The sequence below is a fragment of the Taudactylus pleione genome, unplaced genomic scaffold (assembly GCF_031769625.1).
Source record: "Taudactylus pleione unplaced genomic scaffold, aTauple2 ptg000184l, whole genome shotgun sequence".
In the NCBI taxonomy this organism is placed as follows: domain Eukaryota; kingdom Metazoa; phylum Chordata; class Amphibia; order Anura; family Myobatrachidae; genus Taudactylus; species Taudactylus pleione.
In genome coordinates, this window is record NW_028284586.1 from 7046171 (window position 1) to 7072198 (window position 26028).

General features: G+C 40.6%; 1 protein-coding gene across 1 annotated transcript in view; it reads right to left on the bottom strand.

Moving 5' to 3' along the window:
- Positions 1-26028, bottom strand: part of TMC5 (transmembrane channel like 5) — a 183986-nt gene that overhangs the window by 43670 nt on the left and 114288 nt on the right. Inside the window, exons 10-15 of the mRNA XM_088476220.1 lie at positions 21267-21411; positions 6783-6947; positions 5902-6059; positions 5668-5746; positions 588-685; positions 396-491 (exon numbers count right to left, since the gene is read on the bottom strand). Of these exons, the coding sequence (XP_088332346.1) occupies positions 396-491; positions 588-685; positions 5668-5746; positions 5902-6059; positions 6783-6947; positions 21267-21411 (741 nt within the window). The remainder of the gene's footprint in view (positions 1-395; positions 492-587; positions 686-5667; positions 5747-5901; positions 6060-6782; positions 6948-21266; positions 21412-26028) is intronic.

Here is a 26028-nt window from a genome sequence, read left to right on the forward strand (position 1 = left end):
CGGACACGCACACGGCCACTCCGGACACACACACGGACATTCCAGATACGGCCACTCCGGACACGCACACGGCCACTCCGGACACGCACACGGCCACTCTGCACATGCACACAGCCACTCCGGATACACACACTGCATCTCTGGACACGCATGCGGCCACTCCTGACACGCACGTGGCTACTCTGGAAGCGCACACGACCACTCTGGACGCATTCACAGTCACTCTGGACACGGACACAGCCTCTGGACATGATCACCATTTGCCAGGCAGCAATCATACTCTAAACACTCAGAAAGGTCATTACATCCTGTGTGGATGCACAGACATCATTAGTTATCATTTAGAAACTTGGGAGACTGATAATACCGAAACATACAGTACATGCGTGATTTACCATGCCAATGTCTGCGCATAAATCAAATCCAAGACATTCCTTGCTATGTCAAACTCCGGCATTCCTAACTTTTTACAGCAATACATCCCGATAATCCTACAGAAAAAAGACATACACTTATCACTTCTGTTTATTCAGGCATGTATTTTATTCCTAAGAACAGAAGCCTTAAGGTCACATGACATACTGTACCTCCTTAGGAATTCCCCAAAGAAGGAGCCCATCAATACAAAAAGAAAATCAATCACCACCAGCCGATAGATATCTTGTCCGATATATGATTCCCAGCACTGTACAATAAAAGTAGAACGTTAATCTTATCATTTATAATTATTATTTTATAATATCCTACTGGAATATGTCAAATGTGATATCTTGTAAAGAATATATAATAGCAGACAGAGGCTAACATTTTAAGGTGTGATACAGTTGTGGTTTTCTTGGCTCCAAGGGTATGTGCCTATAGTGGTTCCTCTGTATACCTGATAGTTATGACCCTATGGGGCATATTCAATTAGGTGCAAAAAGTCCCGTACTTTTCGCATGCCGGGATTTTCGCCGACATCGCTGGTTTTCCATGGGAAAAAGTACTGCGCTCGTCCCCGCTTATCCCCGTACTCAATTAGAAATCGGCGAAAACGGGACCCGCCGAATTCGGACCTGGCGAAAAGTGTTGTCAGATTTGGGGAAATCCACCTGACATGCCCCAAATGACGCATTGACATTGGGGATCACTATAGATACCCTGAATAGCCCTGCTGAAGGTATTTGGGGTACTTAAATGCTCTCAATAGCTGCTAATTAGCGTCTTTGCACAAGTGGTGAAGAATAGCATTTTCCATGTTTTTTTGGTGAAAATGAGTAGTCCCAGCAAATTTGGGGTACATAACCTTCCGCAACCACTTGCAAACGTAAAAACACCTGGGGCATACTGGGGGACCCCCCTGGAGTCTATTTCGCTAGTTTTTAAGTTTGTCCCTAAAACTTTGTACTTTTTCGTCACCTTTTTCAAAGTCATTTTTTGGGGTGTTCTTAAGTATATTTTATAGGAACCTACTATTGGCCATTCACATCAGTAGTCTTCACTACGCATGCGTCAGCAATGGCTGGCCCCATAACAGTCACTTGGGCTGCTCCAGGAGTAGTTCCATTATTATATAACGTGGGTAGTAAACATCTACCAATTGCTGTAAAGACCACTAAGTAACATATCTCCCAGGTATTGCAAGGAACTGACAGCTCTTTTTATATCATTCCTGTAGAAAGATGGATCTCGTTTTGTACATAAGTGAAACTATACACATTGTTCTCACGTGGGTCATTATTTTCCTACGGAGCATTCTGACCTCTTTACAATTATTGCTGGTCACACAAGCTTTGTTTAAAACAATGAAAAGAACACAAAGATACTTAACATGTAAATTAAAAAATGTTTGCAAGATTAATACTGGCACATATACAGTGTGTGTTGTGCTGCTAGTTTATGTGTTCATTTATTGGTTATAGAAAAAATTATTTGATGTCATGAGCCACAAACATCACAAATTATCAATTCTTACATTGCTGTGTAGAGATCCAGCTCTGTTGAGAAACCTCCACATTGCACAGAGATCTTCACCATTACAGAGAACCTCTCATAATGCAGAGCTTCTCCACTCCCAACCTTCTCCTCCCCTACCAAATGTTTACCCCCACACCCACTTACATTATAAATACTTCCACCTCTCTTCATGCTGATTAAGGTCACTGAGTGTCTGTGATCATAGTGATACTCACAGTGGTGTAAGCATCTTACAGTATATCATCAGATAACCTTCATCTTCCACACAATCACACAAAGCTTATAGGCATGTAGTGGATGCACTGTAATACCAGATCTTTAAACACTGGTCCCAGTGAGTGACAGCAGAAGTACCGGAAAGTACACCCATCTCTTCAGCTGCCTCAGTGAAGGAGATGGGCTATAAACTGTCACTGCTATGCCACTGACTTCCACATATGTATCTGTCATTGTCATTAGTCATTATTAGGCTACCTGTATTTTTTGCTTAGTGGTCCTTTAATGTAAATGATGCTAAAGGACAACTTTTATAGTAAAAAACACTAAATGAGAAGGTACATACAATAGTCTGCTAGCATTACTTAACAGCACGAGAACATTAAGTGGGTGATTTACTAAGGTCCATATCTTCTAGTCACAGTGGGTCTGAGATTGCCTTTAACCTGTCCAAAGAGGTGTGCAATATAGAGCCTCCTTTATCCCGAATTCCCACACCTAAACATACAGGTGAGAAGTGAACTCAGATCTTGTTAACCAGAGATGTTACATCCTCACAATTGCGTCGGGAGACATACAAGTCTTATTTAGCCAACTATGCAAATGAAAATGGCAATATAATCCAAGTTTCAGCCAGATTTTTAGTCTTGTTAGATCTGGTAAGTGCAAGAGAAAATGGCCCTGATTCAGAGCCGGACGCTCTGACCAGAGCGCTCGCTCTGAATCAGGGCCCACCTCCATTAATATGGAGCGTCCTCCTGGATGCTCGTATAGCTGTGGGTCACCACCCACAGCATATACGAGGGTGCAGGATGATGGTCGCGATGGTCTTGACCATCGCGACCATCGAAACTGCGAGCAAAAGCCTGCGGTTGAGTTTTTCAACCGCAAGGCCAGGAGTGATTTTGGCTCTATCAGAGCCAAAATCACTCCCACTGACATCACTAGCGATGTCAGTGGGGCCGGCTTCAGACGGTAGGCGTTCCCATGGGAACGCCTCCGTCTGGCAGGCACACCTCCGGCACGCCCACCAAAGGGGGCGTGCCGTCAGTCAACATCAACAGCACGCCCCCTTTGATGAGACACTCCGAGCGAAGGAAAGTCCTTCGCTCGTCGCGTCTCGCGCATGCGCACGACGGAGCTCCCTCCGTCGTGCGCATGCGCAGTGCGGACCATCGACCCACTTACGAGCGGACAGCCGCTCGCGAGTGGGTCTGAATGAGGGCCAATGCCTTCTGTAGCAAAGACATTGGTGACTGCTACAAGAAATGTAGAAATTCTCTAATATAAATATTACTGTCAGAGGCAGTGCTATTTTTCAGCAGGAACATATGGGTATATTTACTAAGCCTTGGATGGAGATAAAGTGAACGGAGATAAAGTACCAGCCAATCAGCTCTTAACTGCCATTTTTATTTTCAAACACAGCCTGTGAAATGGCAGTTAGGAGCAGATTGGCTGGTACTTAACCTCCGTTCACTTTATCTCCATCCAAGACTTACTAAATAGACCCCTCAGTTCCTGAACCTCTCATTAACTATGACGTAATGTCGTAGGCCAAAATGTAGATTCCATAGGATAAGTTTGATTTTAAAGTCTCTTTTGAGTGCCTGCTTTTCTAAATACTATACATATATTATAGATAATGTCTATATATAATTGTTATTCTATAGCTCCACCCCCAGTATCTCCACCCACAGTTCCTGAACCTATTTTTCCAGAAAAGTAGCCCTGGTCAGAGGTATAACTGAAAGTGGGGAGCTGGGGAAACTCCTTTTTCAAAAAATTGAAGTGCAACATCACATTAATAAAGAGTATTACGTAGAGTTACAGACACACAAACAAACAAACAAACATGTATTTTTATAACTATTTAAAAATATGTCACTGGGTCTCTGAAATGTGAGTATGGTGACAGTGGTGTAAATACAAATACACACTGTTGTCCGCAGGGCATAATAAAAACTACTTACTTGTTTGACTACTGTAAAATGTATTTAAAAAAATGAATGAATCTATATTCTCTCAGTTGGTTTATTACCGCTTTGCCACGGCCAGTCTCCGCAGATGGAATCGGTATGATTTACGGCCTGACCCGTGCCCGGTGGTTGGAATCCCGACAGCGGCATCCCAGCGGAGGAGGAAATCCCGATCTTCCTAAGGAAAGTATTGACTAACCTATTTCTACACTCTAACCCTCCCTTAGGGGTGCCTAACCCTAACCTTCCCCCCCAGTGCCTAAACCTAATCCCCCCCTTCCCCGCCGCCTAAAACTAAGTCCCCCCGGGGGGTGCCTAACGCTAACCCCCCCCTTCCCCTAGCCTAAACCTAACCTCCCGGGGGGGTGCCTAACCCTAAGTCCCCCCCGGGAACCCTAAACCTAAAGCCACACGCCGAGCCCCCCCTCCCCCCCGTGGCTATCCGCGCCCGGCGTCACTTCGATCGGGATGCCGGGCGTCGGGATCCCGGCGTGTGTCTAATGACAGGCGTCGGCATATCGACGCCTGTCTTTAGACCGTTGCCGGGATATGACAGTCGGGAAACCGGCTGTTGGGATTAGGTTCACCGGTTTCCTGACTGCATACCCCGCAGATGAGCGTACATGTGATTCAGCTTCATGGCTGACGCACACGTACGTGATCTGAAGGCTTTGAGGTTCAGTTCCATTAATTTAAATTGAAATAAAGTATAGAAATACATGTAATTTACATTTTGAAATCAATTCTTTTTTTAGACAGTATTTAATATAATAAAATGCATTATATTAATGGTTTTGGTCAGCTAACATCATCCTGAGATAGTAATAACAGAACAGATACATGTACTTGATAAACAGGCATGACAATGAATTTGGGGGAGTGAATAGAAGCCTTCACAGTAACCCCTTTGAGGAAATGGGTAAATGTGCTCTCACATTTACACACTATGGGCCTGATTCAGAGGCGCTCGCAAAAAGAGCGCTCGCTCTGAATCAGGGCAGGCGCAGGTTTTTTTTGTTGCGGACTCTTGGCCGCTCGCATAGCTGTGGGTTACCAACCACAGCTATAGCGAGTGGCCATGATGATGTTCGCGATGGTCAAGACCATCGCGACCATCGGGTTGCAACGAGACCCTTGTGGTAGGGTCTCGTCTGCCGCAAGCCCCAGAGAGCTTCTGGCTCTAATAGAGCCGGAAGCTCTCTCACTGACATCACTGGTGATGTCAGTGGGGCCGCCCACAAACGGCAGGCGTTCGCATGGGAACACCTCCGTTTGTGAAGCCACCCCCCCGCCACGCCTACAAAATGGGGCGAGCTGTCGATCAACATCAACAGCCGCCCCTTTTGTAGTGAGTCCTGGAGCGAGGGCTTTTTGCGCTTGCTCCGGGGCTTGCGCGTGCGCACTGGGCCACCATCGACCCGCTTGCGAGCGGGTCTGAATCAGGCCCTATATTCCCAGGACTTGCTGTTTCAGCCACATAATGCATCTTGTATATTGCTTTAGTGAAGTGACTTACCTCAAAGCCACTCTCTGCAATATTCTGTAACCAGTAGGAGCACAAAATACCAATGATTGACATTTTCAGGAGAACATTTCTGGAAAGACATAATGAATTAATGTATCTAGCAAAGATCATGCTAAGCAGCACTTGCAGTCCTGTCACTTGCTAAGAAAGAGTATGGTGGCTATGTGCCTGCACAGGGTACACATATGTCTAACACTATATAGGTCAGTCCATTGTTAGTCTTACCTTATAATCACTGCATAGATCTGATGTTGAGGATACTTGAATTTCTCCAATAGGCCAAACATGGCGAAGACAAGGGGCATGATGAGATTAATGAGGGCGACCACCACAGGAACCTGTAGTGTTGCTGCTTGTTTTGTCAGAGAGTTTGCATTTGAATCCTGTTGAAAACAATACAATCAAAGTGGAAAAGGTAGAAGTAGTACTTAGCTATACACTTACAGAAAGGCAAACATGAAATCAGAAGCTGAAAAATGCATCAATACATTGAAATATGCTCAGGACCGCGGGATTATATATCTGTACTAGGGGGCCAGGCTATGTCCCATTCTGAATACTTTTCATGTTGTGACACCAGCTGTGTGGTGTAATCACGCCATCTTTGGACCTAGCTGCACCTCCTAGGTAGGCTAGGCCAGCACACAGGCCTGGGCACTTTGTACCCACTTCCCCTCCCGGCATCCCTGAGTATGCTACATACAGTATCTATTCATACAGTAGCTGGTAAATGCTTGCTGCATTGCAGAAGATAAAAGTGCTTCCTCTTGTCCATACACTGTAAGCGCAGTTTGCACAGTTGTAAATAAGTACTTGTCAATAACTTGTATCCTGATCAATATAAAATATACTTTTGTTTAGAAAAGTCACAGATGTGTGGACTAACCTTCCAGCACAGTTAGTGTACATAAAGTGTATCAATTGCCTATACAACTTATCGCAAGAGCGTATCCTATCAAGTCACTAGGAATCAGTGACATCTCTGAGGTATGAGGTACCAAGTAAAATATTGACTCACGTGGCCTGACCATGGAGCTCGCCAAATACAGGGATAAGATATGGTACTCTGCCAAAGCAAGGGAATGTATAACCACCAAGAGAATTACCTGTGTAGCATTTTGCGTGTGAATACAGAGGTAGTATACACCAGCACAACAGCCAGCTGAAAGCATTACCGACGCGACCCAAACAGCTACGTGAATACTAAACCGAGACAATTTCTGACCAAAGGATAGCTTTAATTTCTGCAGTAATTTTTCTGAAAGTGTTTCCTGTGACAAAGAAACAAAAGTACAAATAAATAACATATTGTGTCAAGTGCAGAATATACACTGACTATATTGCCATGCAAGTCCTTTACTAAATCTTGGCTAGTTCCTTGCTTAGAAGATCATAGACACTAAACTAGTCATGCTAAATGCACAGCTTACTAGGCTAACTCCCAAATCCAAAATATAGGTAACTGGTTCGCACAAGTTCGATATTTTCTATGTACACATCAATATATGGAAAAAATTAAATTCATTTATATAAACAACCAACATTAAGGTTCATCATTGTTGTAGTATTCATAGGATGACACTAGATTGGTGGTGCACCCACAAATTTTGTGTAGAATACATCAAACAAGGATTTGGAAATATTACTATGCAAAAGGGCATAGACGTAGTCCCAAAAAAGACAAAAAAGTCTAGGGCGGGGCACTCTTGAGACAGAAAATAATATGACATAAAACAAATGTAATATTGAGAAAATTAAAACTTAACGTTTATTATTACCTAAAATGAAACTCTCTTATACCATGAATTGTAATGCATGACAGGTAATACTTAACCTAATAGTTGCATATAAGGGTATATACGAGAGATAAAGAAAAAAAATATATATATATGATGAGGATCAAACAATTAATAAACCTTGTGAATATAGCAGTCAATGGTTGCAGAAACACATAATATATATGTGTTTAGATATCTTCACTCACAGGTATATAAACCTATATGTATATTTTTATAATCACTGAAAATACGTAGCGAAAGTTAATGAATACAAAAAGGTAGCAGCCAGATGCATGTAATTTAGAACAAGGTAATAGGCGAAATATATGAAAAGGACCTCGAATCTCTAGTACATAATTGAAACTAGATAGAAAGATTAAACACACCACCTCAAGATATGGAATATATTTATAAAAGTTCAATACTTTAGAGGTGTACCGTCTGTTCAGATATATCTAGCAGAATCACAGTAAAGATGTGATGTAAAATTTAAGCAGCTGTATGGAAAAAGCCCTAAATAGACACCTTTACTCCAGTTTAAGGTGTAGAGTACAAATGAAAACATATAATGTTAAATGAACAGATAAATCAGCATACAGAGATGAGTCTGAGTCACCTAAATAGGAAAATGAGGTTAGGTGAGATTAAATGATAACCCAGTGGATAACTAAGCTATTAGTGAATAAATAGAAACTTAAATCATCCTTCATGTGTACCAGAAAGTAACAATCCTGCCAAATTAATGTGAACAAGTATCAAAATCCCAAAAGAAAAAAATAATGATAATAAGAGTGAAAAAAGTAAGGTCTGGAATAATTTAGCAGGAGATCACTTCTGCTGTTCCCCATCTGAATCTGATAGGAAATGAGAGAGTGACAATCATGCATAAACCAGATGAAACAACAGACAGCACTTCTACTGTCTGAGAAAGTAGCTGCGTCTCTTCCCTGATACCAAGTGGCATTGCAGGGAGAGTCAAGCGCTAAGGGACTCAGATGAGAGAGCGCTATAGGAGCGATAGAAAGTACCTGTAAGAGGAATGTATTTCGTACAGCTGCTGTAGGGTGCGTGTGTGGTCCTGCTACTGTGAGCACTGTGAGAATGACGCACGTTTCGCCGGGAAGGCTTGGTCACCTGATTGCCGGATAGTGCTTCTGCCTGCTGTTAGATAAAGACCCAGGTGCCCAATCAGTGAGCACAGTTGGAGAGTGACTCTGAATATAGCCAATACATGCAGGCTATGGATTAGCCAATTGCTGTCCGTCCATGTGATCAAGCACATGTTCTGACTAAAAGAATTAGCATATGTAAACACAGGGGTGAATCATTGTTATCGTTACATGCAGCGATTCCTGTGCAGAAGCTGCAAATAGACAAGTTAATGAACTTGCATGACCAAGTATATTTATATAAAGAAATATAAATAAGTGTAATTAAATATAATTAATTATAATTAAGTATAACAGCGACAGAAGGACTGGATGGGTAAATAAATGAAAATAAATCTAAGTATAAGTAAGATAATAATAATAGTAATAAATACACTGGGGGATGAATAAATAAATTAAATAAGAAAATAATTATAGAAACAGCTTAATAGAACAAATTGGACAAAAACTAATCATCCCTGGGTGATAGATTAAGAAGAAAATGCAAAAATAAAATGGACATAAATATAGATCATTTGAGATTGTAGATTAGATGTGCATATGCACATATACGCGCCTGTGTACATATACATGCAAATATGCACACCTGGAAGTACGCATACACAAACGCATGTCCATATACATATTAATTATGAAAAAAAGGAAATTATGAAAAATAATATAGAAAAAAAGGGGAGGGGGGGACAGGGAAAGTCAATGAGAGCTAATTGAAAGGTGAGATGTAAATGAGTAAAATGTGGAGGTGAGCGATGTCGCGTTTAGCAAGGACCTAGTGAATTCAAGAAAATAAATCCCTTAGGGGTGTTGGTAACAGTCAAAGAGCTGAGGGACAAGATCTGGTGAGTGTAAAATAGTGAAGTGCAAGAATAAAATTGATGTAAAAATAGAATAAGTCAAAAGACAAAAAGAGTGAAAGGCAAAGAGGATGTAAAAATAAGAGTAATAATAATAATAATGGAACCTAGTATAGATGTATGTACAAGAAATGTGAGAAATGCGATTAATGAAAGAGTGATTACCAAAATATGTGTGTTAGGCTGAATACTAATGGATGAAATAATAGGGGTGTGTGTAAAAAAAGATGAAGAGTGAAAAATTAATGGATGATATCCAAATGTGAAGGGATGTATAGGAAAAAGAAACACAATGCTAAATAATAGTCAAGAGAGTGATATGAAACTAAGGCAGGATAAGTGAACAAAGAAAAAATAAAAAAGAATACAATGATAAAGTGGATGAGAAAAAGAGATAAATAATAAAAATAAATATAAAAGAATGGTTTATTTTGTAAGAAAGACACTGTAGTTAATGTTTTCATTTAGGCCTCCTGGTATCAGAGTACCCAAACGGAAGATCCATTCACTTTCTTTTTGTTGCAAGATTTTATATAGGTCACCCCCTCTCAGACCGAGTTTAATTCGTTCCACACAGAAAAACTTCAGATCTTGTATACGTCCAGAGTGTTATTGGTGGAAATGCCTAGCCACACTCGTGAGCTGTTTCATTTTAAAAATATCCGATTCTACATTACGAATATTACCCAGATGTTCGAGGATTCTGATTTTAATCATCCTCGAGGTCATGCCTACGTATTTCATTTCACAGGGACAGGTAATGCAATAAATGACATGAGTAGTTCTACAGTTAAAGAATTTCCGAATTTTGATCGTATGACCATACCTATCCGTGATGGCCTCAACATTCTTTATGTGTGAACATGTTTTGCAATTGCCACACGGATGGCTACCCACAACAGAGGCGGTATGGGCAGAGTTGTTGGTATAATGGCTCCTGACCAGACAATCTTTGAGATTCGGTGCTCTCCGCCAGCTCATCCTCACCTTGTCTTCCAGGTTAGCAGCTAGGTCACTATCTGATAACAGAATGTGCCAATGTTTCTGTAAAACATCTCTAGCCTCTTTCCAGCTGTTGCAGAAGTTACCGATAAATCTGATGGTATTGGTGCTCTGTTTCTGAGATTTATTACCAAAAATTTGAGTTTCTCTGGGTGTTCTGGCCACATCATTGTGGGCTTTTTTAATTAGTCTCTTGCTATATCCCCTGTCAAGTAACCTTGATGTGAGTTCTTTGCCTTGGGCCTCAAATGATTCGTTGTCTGAGAAGTTACATCGTAATCTGAGGAATTCACCTTTGGGAATATTGTTGATAGTAGGAGGAAAATGTGAGCTGCTATGATGCAGTAGGCTGTTGGTTGAGGTCTCTTTTCTGTAGATCTCTGAGCATATTTTGGAGTTCGTTCCCCTGAAGATCCTAAGATCTAAAAAGGCAATACTCATCCTGCTACTATTGCATGTGAGCTTGAGGTTGATGGTATTGTTATTCAGATGTTCAACGAATTTGTCAAGTTCTTCTTGTGTGCCGTCCCAGATCATTAGGATGTCGTCAATGTAACGCATCCAACTTACAATATGTTGTGTGTAATCATCGTTGTCATCTCATCGTTGTCATCATGAAAGACAAGCTCCCTTTCCCACCAACCTAGAAAGAGATTGGCATAAGTGGGCGCACAGGCTGCGCCCATCGCCGTTCCTCTAACCTGTACGTAGAAACGATTATTGAAAATGAAGTGATTAAAATGCAGAACAAAATCCAAAAGTTCCAAAAGAAAATCCTGAAAGTCTCCACCTCCTTCCATGCTGAGAAAATATTTAACAGCATGGATCCCTAAGTCATGGATGATTGATGTATATAGAGATTTGACATCTAAACTTACAAGTAGATGGTTATCTTCAAGGGTGACGTCATGAATCTTCTTTAAGACGTCAGTTGTATCCTTTATGTAAGACAGAAGGCTCAAAACATGCTGGCGTAAGTGTATGTCTAGAAAGCAACTAGCATTTTCCAAAAGTCCCTCATTGCCTGAAACAATCGGCCTGCCCGGTGGGTCCTGTAGATTTTTATGAACTTTTGGGCAGGAGATAAAAGGTTGGGGTTTTAGGGTGAGATACCCATAGGTAGTCATATTCCGATTTGGTAATTGTTCCATTATAGAATGCTTTATCAATGATCCTCAGGTACTTGGTTTTAAAATTTTCTGTAGGATCAAAGAGAGTTGTTGTATAACACGACATATCCTGTAATTGTCTGTTCACTTCCCTGAGATATTGTTTGAGTGGCCAAATCACTATATTACCACCCTTATCTGATGGCTTGATGACTACATCATCCCAATTCTTGATTTCCTTAAGCGCTTGTCTATGTACATTAGAGAGATTTCCATTTGGTTTGTATCGTCTCTGGTGTTTAAAGATACTATCAAAGTCACGGGATACCAGTTTCAAAAAAACACCGACCTCAGGACATATTGTCTCCGAGGGGAAGAAAGTGGAACGTTTTTTACATGATGGTCTACTATGAGTAGGTTGAGAGGGGGTGTCCTGTTCTAATTCTATTAGGGCCGTAAGAGCGTCTTGTTCCATTTGGGAGAGGTTGTCCATACTGGTGTTCATGGTTGTTAATTCTGAACTGCGTTTTTGAGAACAATGGAATTTGGTCAATAAAAGTTTTCTTCCAAACAGTTTTAGATTCGTTTCCCATTTAAATCTATCGAACCGGTAAGTGGGAGAGAAAGACAAACCCTTACTCAGTACTTGTTTTTGAGTCTCACTGAGGATATGATCTGATAAATTAATGATTTCAAGAGAGGAGGGTGAGGGTTCTACTTTTTGTTGTTGAACCTGGTCGAGTAGCGGCTTGGGGATTGAATTTCCCATCTGTCTTTTCTTCTTGCCCCCCCCGCCTCGTTTTGGATATACGGGACGTCCGCGGGTGCCCCTGGTCTCCTCTTTGACTGTTACCAACACCCCTAAGGGATTTATTTTCTTGAATTCACTAGGTCCTTGCTAAACGCGACATCGCTCACCTCCACATTTTACTCATTTACATCTCACCTTTCAATTAGCTCTCATTGACTTTCCCTGTCCCCCCCTCCCCTTTTTTTCTATATTATTTTTCATAATTTCCTTTTTTTCATAATTAATATGTATATGGACATGCGTTTGTGTATGCGCACTTCCAGGTGTGCATATTTGCATGTATATGTACACAGGCGCGTATATGTGCATATGCACATCTAATCTACAATCTCAAATGATCTATATTTATGTCCATTTTATTTTTGCATTTTCTTCTTAATCTATCACCCAGGGATGATTAGTTTTTGTCCAATTTGTTCTATTAAGCTGTTTCTATAATTATTTTCTTATTTAATTTATTTATTCATCCCCCAGTGTATTTATTACTATTATTATTATCTTACTTATACTTAGATTTATTTTCATTTATTTACCCATCCAGTCCTTCTGTCGCTGTTATGCTTAATTATAATTAATTATATTTAATTACACTTATTTATATTTCTTTATATAAATATACTTGGTCATGCAAGTTCATTAACTTGTCTATTTGCAGCTTCTGCACAGGAATCGCTGCATGTAACGATAACAATGATTCACCCCTGTGTTTACATATGCTAATTCTTTTAGTCAGAACATGTGCTTGATCACATGGACGGACAGCGATTGGCTAATCCATAGCCTGCATGTATTGGCTATATTCAGAGTCACTCTCCAACTGTGCTCACTGATTGGGCACCTGGGTCTTTATCTAACAGCAGGCAGAAGCACTATCCGGCAATCAGGTGACCAAGCCTTCCCGGCGAAACGCGCGTCCTCACAGTGCTCACAGTAGCAGGACCACACACGCACCCTACAGCAGCTGTACGAAATACATTCCTATTACAGGTACTTTCTATCGCTCCTATAGCGCTCTCTCATCTGAGTCCCTTAGCGCTTGACTCTCCCTGCAATGCCACTTGGTATCAGGGAAGAGACGCAGCTACTTTCTCAGACAGTAGAAGTGCTGTCTGTTGTTTCATCTGGTTTATGCATGATTGTCACTCTCTCATTTCCTATCAGATTCAGATGGGGAACAGCAGAAGTGATCTCCTGCTAAATTATTCCAGACCTTACTTTTTTCACTCTTATTATCATTAATTTTTTCTTTTGGGATTTTGATACTTGTTCACATTAATTTGGCAGGATTGTTACTTTCTGGTACACATGAAGGATGATTTAAGTTTCAATTTATTCACTAATAGCTTAGTTATCCACTGGGTTATCATTTAATCTCACCTAACCTCATTTTCCTATTTAGGTGACTCAGACTCATCTCTGTATGCTGATTTATCTGTTCATTTAACATTATATGTTTTCATTTGTACTCTACACCTTAAACTGGAGTAAAGGTGTCTATTTAGGCCTTTTTCCATACAGCTGCTTAAATTTTACATCACATCTTTACTGTGATTCTGCTAGATATATCTGAACAGACGGTACACCTCTAAAGTATTGAACTTTTATAAATATATTCCATATCTTGAGGTGGTGTGTTTTAATCTTTCTATCTAGTTTCAATTATGTACTAGAGATTCGAGGTCCTTTTCATATATTTCGCCTATTACCTTGTTCTAAATTACATGCATCTGGCTGCTACCTTTTTGTATTCATTAACTTTTGCTACGTATTTTCAGTGATTATAAAAATATACATATAGGTTTATATACCTGTGAGTGAAGATATCTAAACACATATATATTATGTGTTTCTGCAACCATTGACTGCTATATTCACAAGGTTTATTAATTGTTTGATCCTGATCATATATATATGTTTTTTTTCTTTATCTCTCGTATATACCCTAATATGCAACTATTAGGTTAAGTATTACCTGTCATGCATTACAATTCATGGTATAAGAGAGTTTCATTTTAGGTAATAATAAACGTTAAGTTTTAATTTTCTCAATATTACATTTGTTTTATGTCATATCATTTTCTGTCTCAAGAGTGCCCCGCCCTAGACTTTTTTGTCTTTTTTGGGACTACGTCTATGCCCTTTTGCATAGTAATATTTCCAAATCCTTGTTTAACTCCCAAATCCACTACACTATTTCTAATTTTTTGTCATTCATTAATTGACACCCAACTCCATAAGTAGTACCCTCAAGCAGAAAGGTGGGTTGCATTAATATCATTGCTGGACTCTCATCCTTTAGACACCTGATGGATCAGTGCTGGATAGAGCAAATCAAAAGGCGTCAAAGTGCCTTCTTTCCTTACTGCTGGGTGGTGAACAGTTGTTATTACAAAGTAGTCTACACACTAGTGATATGTAGTCTTGGTATACAATCAGATTGTTAGCTAACTTCTCGCTAGTTTTTCTCTATTTTATAGATGTGGTCCAAATTTAATTCAACTTTAGAAAAAAGTGAAAGACTAGGGTTACCACATTATTGGGTTACGGATATGGTATATAAATATATATATATATATATATATATATATATATAGTGAGATTGAAACAGCACTTGTAATATAAGCAACAAAGGGCCTGATTTATCATGGAACGCAATTGCAACCGCATACACAGATCAGCTGATTGTTGCGTACTGCATATGCACCACTCTGGAATCCATCGCAGAATGAGTAACAGGCCGTGAGCGTTTGGAGGTGATGACGGGAAAGTGGTTGCAGAAACGCACGCGTGCCTATCCATTGGAACGCTGTTGCATGGGCGTACATAAATTAGCCACTGCGATTCCCTACGCAGCATGAGTACTCACTGCGTGCGACGAGACTTGCAATTTCTGAGACGTGTCATACCTGGTGTAATAGTGCGAGAGGGGCTGATATTACTGATGTATACGCAGGACTGCGAGGTATTACGGATGTGAGAAGGCAGTAGTGGGCGTCTCTGTGCTGGCTGAGTGGTGGCAGACATTAGCATATCTTCACAGATTCATTGCTTGCGATTACGCAGCTGAGATCCGTGCTGAATCAGGCCAAAAGTCTTGTGCCAGGTCCACACAATAGTGAAACAGAGCATACAGTAGGTACCAAACAAAGTAGGATAAGGACAAGACCAGCACTCACGTCAGTAGATAAAGCTGAGATCTTTATTGAAAATTCTGGTTAAAAGAACAGATACATTCAGTGCCTGACGGCCATTTCAATCAGAGTGATTCACTTCAGCCCCTACAGAAAATCACTCCTATGATTTAAAGGGGCATCGGGCACTGATTGTAGTTGAGAGTGTGTCAGTGGCCGCGACTGTGTTCTGAAATGCAGTGCATCTGCCACAGAGGCCTTGTTTAAAAATATTTCAATTAACATTTAACTAGCACCTTCTAAGATAATAGCTAGAATCTGATTGGTTGCTATGGGCAACGTCTCCATTTCTAAAAACTCCTACTTTAGTAAATTTACAGTCCAGCAATCAGCTTGCAGCTATCCTGCAGCTAGTTTTATTGTGCAGGCTGCAAATAAGAAAATAAAATAACAACATAAGTAAAACCCAAGCCTGTCTGGCTATAACTAAGCATTCAATGTTTCCTTTTCTACTTATCTGATAACCTAAGTACAGCCCACACAAAAAATAATCTGTCGCCAAACCTTGTTACAGGTCATTTACAAAATAAAGTTGCAAATGGGTTTAAATATGTTAGACCAGTAAAGCAAGTTGTGACACTGCCAGAGGACCAATTATACATGATGTATAGACTATAGGAAAATGGGTGTTTGGTAGCAAGAAATTAAAGTAGTAAAACTGTATTTATTTAATTTATACCAGTCTATAGAGGTGGTGAAGGAATCCTAAAGAGGAGATACCATAAGTATTGAAGAAAACAGCTCTGCGTGTGAGGGTAGTTTCAGGTGCCAGCAGCGCACACATGTCCAGAGCGTTCAGAGGTCATAGGGATATAGACATTTGGATAAAGCTGTCACAACCTGGGGAGATGAAATCCATCTTCTGGAATGAAGGAAACTTTATGCTCACCATTCCTTGGCATTATGGGTTTGGAAAGGAAACTTCCATTTGCGATGGGTTCCATGACAGAACGGTGTGGTTTTATTAATGGCAATTTTCCACTTTCTTGCTAACGTGGCTCCCTAATAGCAGGTCACAGATGTGACATTTGCAAGGCATTTGTAGACTATTGTTTTGCTATGGAGATGCTTTTCTATTCCTCTATATATAAGCATGCCTCCCATCTGTTCCGGTTTTAGGCGGGGGCTCGTCCCTATTGGGACAGATAGCGCTGCTGCTGAATCTCCGGGGGAACTGTTGGATGATGTGTATAAGTACATCTCCCTGTGACTTGGCTCTCAGAAGTTTTGGCTTTGGAAACCTTTGACTCCTGTCAACTGAAAACTCCATTGTAAGCTTGCGAGCAGGACCCTCTTACCTTTATGTCTGTCTCTTTCAACCCAGTCTTGTTCGATTAATGTTGTTTCAAATTGTAAAGCACAACAGAATATGCTGCGATATATAAGAAACTGTAAATAAATAAATAATGCTGGGAGCAAAGAGCAATGCTTGCAGAAGTTCCTGGACACAAGGAGACCAAGTCATGCCCGTGCTTTATGTTCTACAAGTGCCAGCACGCCCTGGTAGCCATGGGTATGATGGCACTTGTAGTCCAACAAGCACCTGCATACCAAAACACTTTAGTTAAACTAGGGTTTGCTAGGATCAGAAGTGCAGCAGTAAAAAAAAATTACATATTTAACTGTTTAAATTCTATTACCTTACACCCACCCAACCATGAAGAGCCCTGGTGCTTTCATCATAGGGTTGTTGTCTTCTGGGGGTAAGGGGCTACATTAATTTTGGGGCCCAATTAACATAGGAAACTTGGTTTCACTTTTGACATTGAGAACATATGGTGCCAGTTTCCTTGTTATAGCATTACCACCCAGCATGTCATGTAATACCCTAGTGCTGGTAGTGGCCTTTTCGGGACGCCTATGTCGTTTGTCATCACCCCCTCCTGTGTTTGCTGCTACCAGTGTATTCAGATACTGACATTACTTTTAGGGGTGCGGCCAGTTTGTTTGGTTTGAGAGGGGGTTGGGGTTGCATTTCTTCATTTTTACCATTTCAAAAAAAGCAAAAACACTGTAAAGGTCTGTACTGTTGATGATGGTCACCAGCAGAGATATTTGCACCAGACCACAGGTACCCGCATTGAATACGCTTATTGACCGGTACAATATATCAGCATGTTTCTGCAGGTCTCCATCTGACCGCATTTCAGTGATCACATCCTTACTGGAAACTCCTCCCCCCTCTCCAGGTGTATTTACTGTAACTGGGAGATGGTGCTATTACAGTAAATGTAAATACTGTGGTATAGTTGCTATAGCAATTGTATGCCCAAAGCTTTGATACACACCTACATCATTGTTGAGAATAGCTACCCTTTAAGTAGCTTGATAATATTTACCGAGACATTAAATACTTTCATTATCAGAACATTTTACTTAATTAAACATATATAAAAAAAATCAGTGAATAAAGGGCCTGATTCAGAGTTGGGAATAGAGAGAGAGATAGCACTTAACTGTGTACCTGAACAAACCATGTTGCAATGCAAGGGGTGTAAATACATAAAAAAAATATTGCATTTAGGGTAAATACTGGCTGCTTTTACATGTAGCCCACAAATACTCCACAGCTTTATTATTACTCTACAATTTAGAGGTCAGTTTGGAAACACTCCTCCCAAATCTAAATCTCTCTGCACATTTTAAATCTGTCCCACCTGCAGTGCAGCATGGTTTCACCAAGATGATCAGTTGAGAGAGATCTCTCTCTATTCCCAACTCTGAATCAGGCCCAAAGTCAGTAAAATGTTATTTATTTAGATAATATGTTTCCTCTGAAGTTAATAATTGCTGAAGTATCTGCACATAATCACCCTGTTAAGTTTATGGGTCTTGTGTGCTATCAGCTATGTGTCACTGGCATTCCATTGCTGTTGCTTATTAAAGGAAAATGTTAATAAAACTATTCCTGCAAGACATATCACTCTCAAATTATACTGGAGGTACAAATTAAAGACTAAAGTTTAGTATGCTGGATGTAAAATGGTTGGATCTTATTCTAGGGCTACCAACCTGTTGCAACCTTGCTACACTAAGTTCTACCCTGTCTTACTCCTTGGCATTGTGAGATAGGCTGAGAAAAAAAACTCTCTCCAGTATGGACATTCTTTGATAGCACCATCATTTGTAAATTCAGCTTTCCAGCATTGACTGTCATTCTGTGTCTGTAAATGGGAATCAAGGGTCAAGGTTAGGACTATACTATACAAGGATGATGGACCTGTGACGTTTGGTATGCAGCAGAGGACTCCAAAACAACAGACTGAAAGAGCTACCTGAAACATTGATTCCAACACATCTCTATGAAGAACTTCAGTATATACCGACACACTGGGTGCAGAAACAGTACTTTAGGATTGGCCACAACCTAGCAGTCTAGAGGGGGTGCTGACAAGTAGACAACATATGTTGTGTGCTGAATGCACATGATGAATACAAAAACCTCCCAAAGTCCTTTTCAAACAGTATCATTACTAGCAAACTAGTTTATGGCTGCCTTGCATAGCGAGTAACATACAGTATGGGGCAGGTTGTTGTTTATAGACAAGAGACACAGAGCAGGAGGAAATACCTATTAAGTTTTTGGATACATGTGGGTTTTGTTTTTTTGCTAAGACCTCAATTTTTTAGTTATACTATTGATTTTGGTTTAAACTCTACAGGACAAATAAAAACTTACCTGCAACTAAACAATTCCACTAGTTCCCAGCTTTTATGATAAGGAGGAATATGATGCATCCTAAATGCCCATGGAAGTGTGGCCATGTTTGTTGATTAAGTTTCCATTCATCAGTAACTGGGAACAAGACTCGGTGGTGAGCTAAATCAGGAACACTGGAACAAAATATGCTGGGATATAAGGTATCAATGACGCGGTATCTGGTTCCATCATTCCTTCCACATGTTTCAGGGATTTTGACCAGAAGTGGACCATAGTGCATGTATGGTGGTCATGCCAGAAAGTAAACCAATACTGGTGTAGGTTATATAGCAGAAGTCTATTAATCTCCTTACACTTAAATCTCATTGGAAGCCACTGCTGAATAACAGTATGTATACCCTTATTGTTCCACCTCCAAACTTGAATCTTCTCTATTTACGGCAAATTGACAATTGTCAAATCATGGTGGACCCATAACGTTGATATACAAATAGTTTAATGTAAACTGGACTGGAAAGTTAATGATTAATAAAAACCTCTTTATGATTATTTTGAATATATAAAAACAATCCTTGGAGATTTGGAAAATCTGGCAGTCTTATGTTTACCTTTTACCACACTGAGGGCCTGATTCAGACCCGCTCGCAAGCGGGTTCGATGTTGCCCAAGTGCGCATGCGCGAGACCCGAATAACGACAGCCAAGCCGTCGTTATGGGTCACGCATCAAAGGGGGCGTGCTGTCGATGGTGATTGACAGCACGCCCCCTTTGGTGGGCTTGCCGGGGGCGTGGCTGCCCAGACGGAGGCGTTCCTATGGGAACGTCTACCGTCTGGCGCTGAACCCACTGACATCACTAGTGATGTCAGTGGGAGTGCTTTTGGCTCTGACAGAGCCAAAAGCACTCCAGGGCTTGTGGCAGTGAGACCCTACCACAAGGGTCTCGGCGCAAGCCGCTCCAAAAACTAGGAGGGACGGCCCTGATTCAGAGCGAGCGCTCTGTCAGAGCGTCCGGCTCTGAATCAGGGCCCGAGGCACTAATTCAGTGACGCTCGCAAAAAGCGAGCACTCGCTCTGAATCACGGTGGCCGCTTTTTTTTTTAAAGCCGGCCTCCTGGCCACTCGGCCTCCTGGCCACTCGGCCTCCTGGCCACTCGCTAAGCTGTGGGTGACCACCCACGGCTTTAGCGAGCGGCCAAGTGATGGTCGTGATGGTCTTGACCATCTCAGCTTGCGACGAGACCCATGTGGTAGGGTCTCGTCTTCCGCAAGCCCCAGTGAGCTTTCGGCTCTAATAGAGCTGGAAGCTCACTACTGACTCGTGATGTCAGTAGGGCCGCCCCCAAACGGCAGGCGTTCCTTCGGGAACGCCTCCGTTTGGCCAGCCACCCCCCCCCCCTCCCCGCCTACAAAACGGGGCGAGCTGTCGATCAACATCAACAGCCGCCCCGTTTGTGGCGAGTCCCGCAGTGAATTTCTCTCGGGCTCAGTGCCCCAGTATCGACCCGCTTGCGAGCGGGTCTGAATGAGTCCAATCATTTTCCTTTAATTTTCTTTTTTCTCAGGGCCTTGAGAAGCACATACAATGTCTTACATACAATATGTCTTGCATACAATAATATGGCTTTATATGGTCACACTTTACTGTTTTCAAAGTTCAATATGCTCCCAGGATGTTATTTCAGTATTACCTTCCCTGTATCACACACTTACTGAAATGAAAATAAATTATGTTTCCTTGTACTATCCCTTTAAAAGGCAAAAAAGGTTTAAGGATAAATTCACACCATGGATTTCATCACACTGTATCAAATGACCTTTATACATTAAGTACACAGCAATATGAATTAGTGTAGCTTTTGTTACCCTAAGTCATAAGCCTTTTGTTGGTAAAAACCAGTTTTACTTGACAATGCAGGAAAAAATACAGCTAAAGTGCTGTGGGCTGTGGGATTTAACGCTTGATAGCTATAAAGTCAATAGGTTGTAGGAGCACTGCTTCCATTTATACCTTACCTTTATCTGTGTACTGAGATGTCTTTTTTTTAATTTTACAGCCTTCTCGTTATGCATGCTGAAATCCCAACTGCACAGCAGCTTTGAAGCATTCCCCGAGAATGAAGAAGGGTTAATAAAGTTATTTCGAAATGACTTTGCCATGCTGAAAAATACATGAAAAATAAAATAAAATGTAAATATTACTATAAATCTAGTGCAATCAACCTTAGTAAAGAGCACCATAAATTTACAAACTCTGGCGGCAAACATTGCAGGGCTCAATTGGGGTTGGACATATTTTAGGGTTTGTAGGTAAAGACGCATGCAAAAATAAGTGTAAGTGTGTACTTACACCCCAAGATAACTTAGAGATGTGGCTTTGCAGTGTTATTATTAATTTGTGTACAAATATGGTAATGTGACTTTGGTAATTATGTCATAAAGTGTCATATACACAAGAGAGAAAAAGAGAATAGTGTTATTAATGAATGTGAAAGTTGTATCTTCAAGTATTCTACGTAACTCTTCCAAAGTTTTATGAAAATATGGGATCCTTGGACGTCAATCTTTCAGATGCCCCCAGCATTTGTGACACCTGGTTACACATACTCTATTTTATAGTTTTATTATACCTATACCTACACACACACATGGATTTTCAAGTGTATGTTTAGCCATTCAGGAGTCCAGTTGGGTCACAACCTCCTCTTATTTACCCTCTTTTGTCTGTCTCCCCTTTAACATGGATTGACACACTTCTTTGTCTTTATTATTTTATTTTCTTCCTTCTCGCTGTTTTTATTGTTACAAAAAATTAGATGAAACCAGATTGTACAACAAGAAACCAGATTGTACAACAAATATTTATTTTAGGAGTTGCTTTTATTTTTTTGCTTTGTTATTGTATTGTATTTGTTCTGGATTATTCTTATGTTATTATGGACCTTTGCGCAGGTCCCATGGCATATTGCCTTTCATCTATTGAATAACATAATACAAATAAATAAAATTGCATCTTCAATCTAAAATATTACTAACACAATTAAATCTGCTTTCCCTATAGAAGTACAAATGGTAATTTAAATTTCAAAGAAAAATTATACATACAGTTTATTATAAAACATAATTGAAAACAGAAATGATAATGATGGTGGGCAACACATCAATATAAGTGGTAGCTTAGATGCACAAGATAAGAACTCTCAGCTGGCTCAATGATAATTGAAAAGTTTAGGGACCTGTTGAAGTCCACAATAAGTAGGTAATATTACTGTATTTTAAATTTTTCTTTATGTATATATAAATATATATATAGTTAGTTAAGTGAACACTAGCGCACAAACTTTTTAGGTTCCTTATGTATATAGTGGTGAGAAACCGTGATGATAAGTTGCAAAAGCACTCCTGATAATAGCAGGTGGCAGCAGTCTTCCAATGATCCGTGTGGCAAACGGGGAAATTACAGTGCTGAAAAATAATGGGAGAGGGGCGCCTAATAGTGTAGTAATTAAAGTAAAGTAATTAGTGCTGAAATGGTAAATATTGTGCATACCAAAAATAAACTTGTTTAAAAGCTTATCTGATGTCCAGGCAACACTCCTGCGATCAGGTACCACGTGGCAACAAAGTATTCAGGATAAACAATAGTCAAGATGACATAGGAGATGCAAAGAGGCGCTATTAGCAAAAATTATACTTAATTTTGTGTGTGATGCACTAAAACACTAAAACGTTCTTTATAGCTTCATAAATTCCTTTTAGATGTAATTCTTCCTCAGGATACACCACTGCAATGTCTCTCTATATGATATATATGCAAAGGGAGATAAATGGGGTGTCACCATAGGATATTCGCAACAAATGGAATAAAACCAAATACTGTTCCACACCCTGGAAAAGTGTTTTGGTGCACTAGAGAGAATGCGTACCCAACTCACATAAAGTGCCTATGGAAGCCTCCTATAAAGGTATCTTTTAGACAGAGACGTTCACAGCCACAATGTGTCTGGTGAAAAGGTAAGGATATAGCATACCATTCACTCACATCAGAAAGGGTTTAGGAAATATACATAAAGGTTTATTTTCAAATTGCCCAAGGCACTGCGTACCGAACTCACAGTTCATAAGGAGTTGGGACTGCACATCAAGGTATCTTTGTGCTTCTTTTACCCTCAAAGTGAAGTGGTCGCCAAGAATCGACCATAATCCATAAGTCACAGTCCAAAAATGTTTAATTCATACAAAAGATCCAAGTTTTAAAAATTCCAAAATTGCATGATGTACAATATATAAAAACATGCAGTGTAAAAAAATGAAAAAATAAAAAGTTTAAAATATCAGAACACTTCACCAGAGGTAGTCAGAAAAAAATCTCTTAACTGGAATTGATGAAAGGTCCAGCGATGGAAAAAACAGAAAACTTTATGACATACCTATGGGTTCAAATGGTCCTACACCTTCTCAAATGGTCAACGCGTTTCAGCTCTCTTTGGGAGCCTTTGTCAAGACATGGAGAATGGTGTACCTATCCAGTGTATTTATGTAGATAACCACCAATTACCTTAAAGAGGGCGGAGTTACCGCCAAAACCTGCACAGTACATTGGACCGCAAGGACTTCAATCACCTCCGGTATACAAGTCAGTGGAATGTAGTGATATCACTACCATTACCAACTGACTCTCTGTACGGGCCATACACGCGATTGGAAGTGACGTATGTGTGTCACTTGCCGGAAGCGGGAATGGTGTCACCGACAACAGGTCTCCATTTGGCATTACCTGTTGCCTGGGGAACCTCTCCGATATACCATGTCAGCGGGACACAGTATTCGCACTGCTGCCATCCTCTGTCTCTCTCCTTCCGGAATCGTGATCACGACCGGAAGTGACGCACACATATCACTCGCCGGAAGTGGACATGACGTCAATGTTGACAGATCTCGGATGGATGTTATCTGTTACCTAGGCAACCCGATGGTGGCTATATTCAAAACATATAAAAACATATATAAAAACATCATAAATCATACCACAAATCAAAGAAAATAAGTGGTAAAGCAAATCAATAAGAAAATGAAAAACTTCTTCTTTGTTGTTTTCGCAAGGTGACCTTTGCAGCATCAGACTTCTCTTCAGTTTATCTTTTAATGGATGTCTTCCATAGAGTTTCCCAAAAAGAATTGTGTTCCTCTATAAGGGAAGTCCATATATGAAGAGAAATAGGGAATGTCCATGATCCAAAATTAAGGAAATTAATCTAGAACTATAAAACAGATATTTAGATACTAATCAGAATCACAAGAACCATTTCACTTCAAAGTCCTTGTTCAACCTCTTTGGGATCAATGTTTTATATGTATAAATAAAATTCATTTCAGTTCTGGCTAATATGGAAGCAGTGTAAGTACATCTCATATTAGGCTTAATAACTTTAAGACCATAAAATCCTGTTATTTTGGTATGTGAACAATTATGCTTTTCTTTAAAGTGTGATGATAATGACTGGGTATCGACACGTACTTTCAAAGGTCTGGTAGTTCATCCAATATAGACTTTATCACATACACATTTTACTGTATAGATCACATTCTTGCTATTGCAAGTGATAAAGTCCTTAATTGGTATGTTCTTGCCATTAATCTCAACATTTTCAATTTTGTTTTTCCCATCACTTTTTATGGATTTACAGCCTTGACAACTTCCACATCTGTAGAAGTCTTTTGATAGGACTGTGGGACACTTTTTATCACTAGGTAGCATGCTGGTAACTAGTTTAGACTTTAAACAAGGTGCTTTTCTATAGATATGTACCAGTTTTTCTGGGATTGATGACCCTATCACTGGTTCTCTTCTCAAGAGTCCCCATTGTTTCTTTACGATTTTTTCTACATCCCTATGCTGGTTGGTATATTGTGTGATAAATGCACATTGATATTTATCTTTGGATTTTGGGCTTTTGTGTGTCGTACTGAATAAATCCTTACGTTCTAGATCTTTAATTCCTTCAAATGATCCATTAACTTTGTCTTTATTGTATCCACATGCTACAAATCTCTCTTCCATCTTTTTTGCCTGATCTAAATATTCTTGTTGTTCAGTGCAATTTCTTTTAAGTCTTTTAAGTTGGCCCACAGGGATGGAGTTGAGCCAGTTACTATGGTGGCAACTCTTAGCCCCTATATAAGAGCCAGAATCTGTTGGTTTAGTCTAAGTTTTCGAGTGAATGTTGCCATCTTTAATGTATACTGTAATATCAAGGACATTTATAGTGGATTCACTGATGTCAAATGTCAAGACTATGGGCCTCATTCAGACCCGGTCGCAAGCGCTGAGCGCTCGCAACCGGGTTGATGTTTGCCCACTGGGCATGCACACGTCGGAGCCGCTCCGGGTCTCGCACCAAAGGGGGCGAGCTGTCGATGCTGATTGACAGCTCGCCCCGTTTGGAAGGCGGGCCGGGGGGGTGGCCGGCCAAACGGAGGCGTTCCTGACGGAATGCTTGCCATTTGGGGGCGGCCCCACTGACAACAGCAATGATGTCAGTGGGGAGCTTCCTGCTCGATCAGAGCAGAAAGCTCCCTGGGGCTTGCGAGTGCCGAGACCCAACCATAGGGTCTCGTTGCAAGCCCCGATGGTCCTGATCATCGCGACCATCACCCTGGTCGGTCGCTAAGCTGTGGGTGGTAACCCAGAGCTTAGCTAGCGACCAGGAGGCCGCACTTCAAGATGCAAGTGGCCGCCCTCAATCAGAGCGACCGCTTGCATCTAACGACCGGGTCT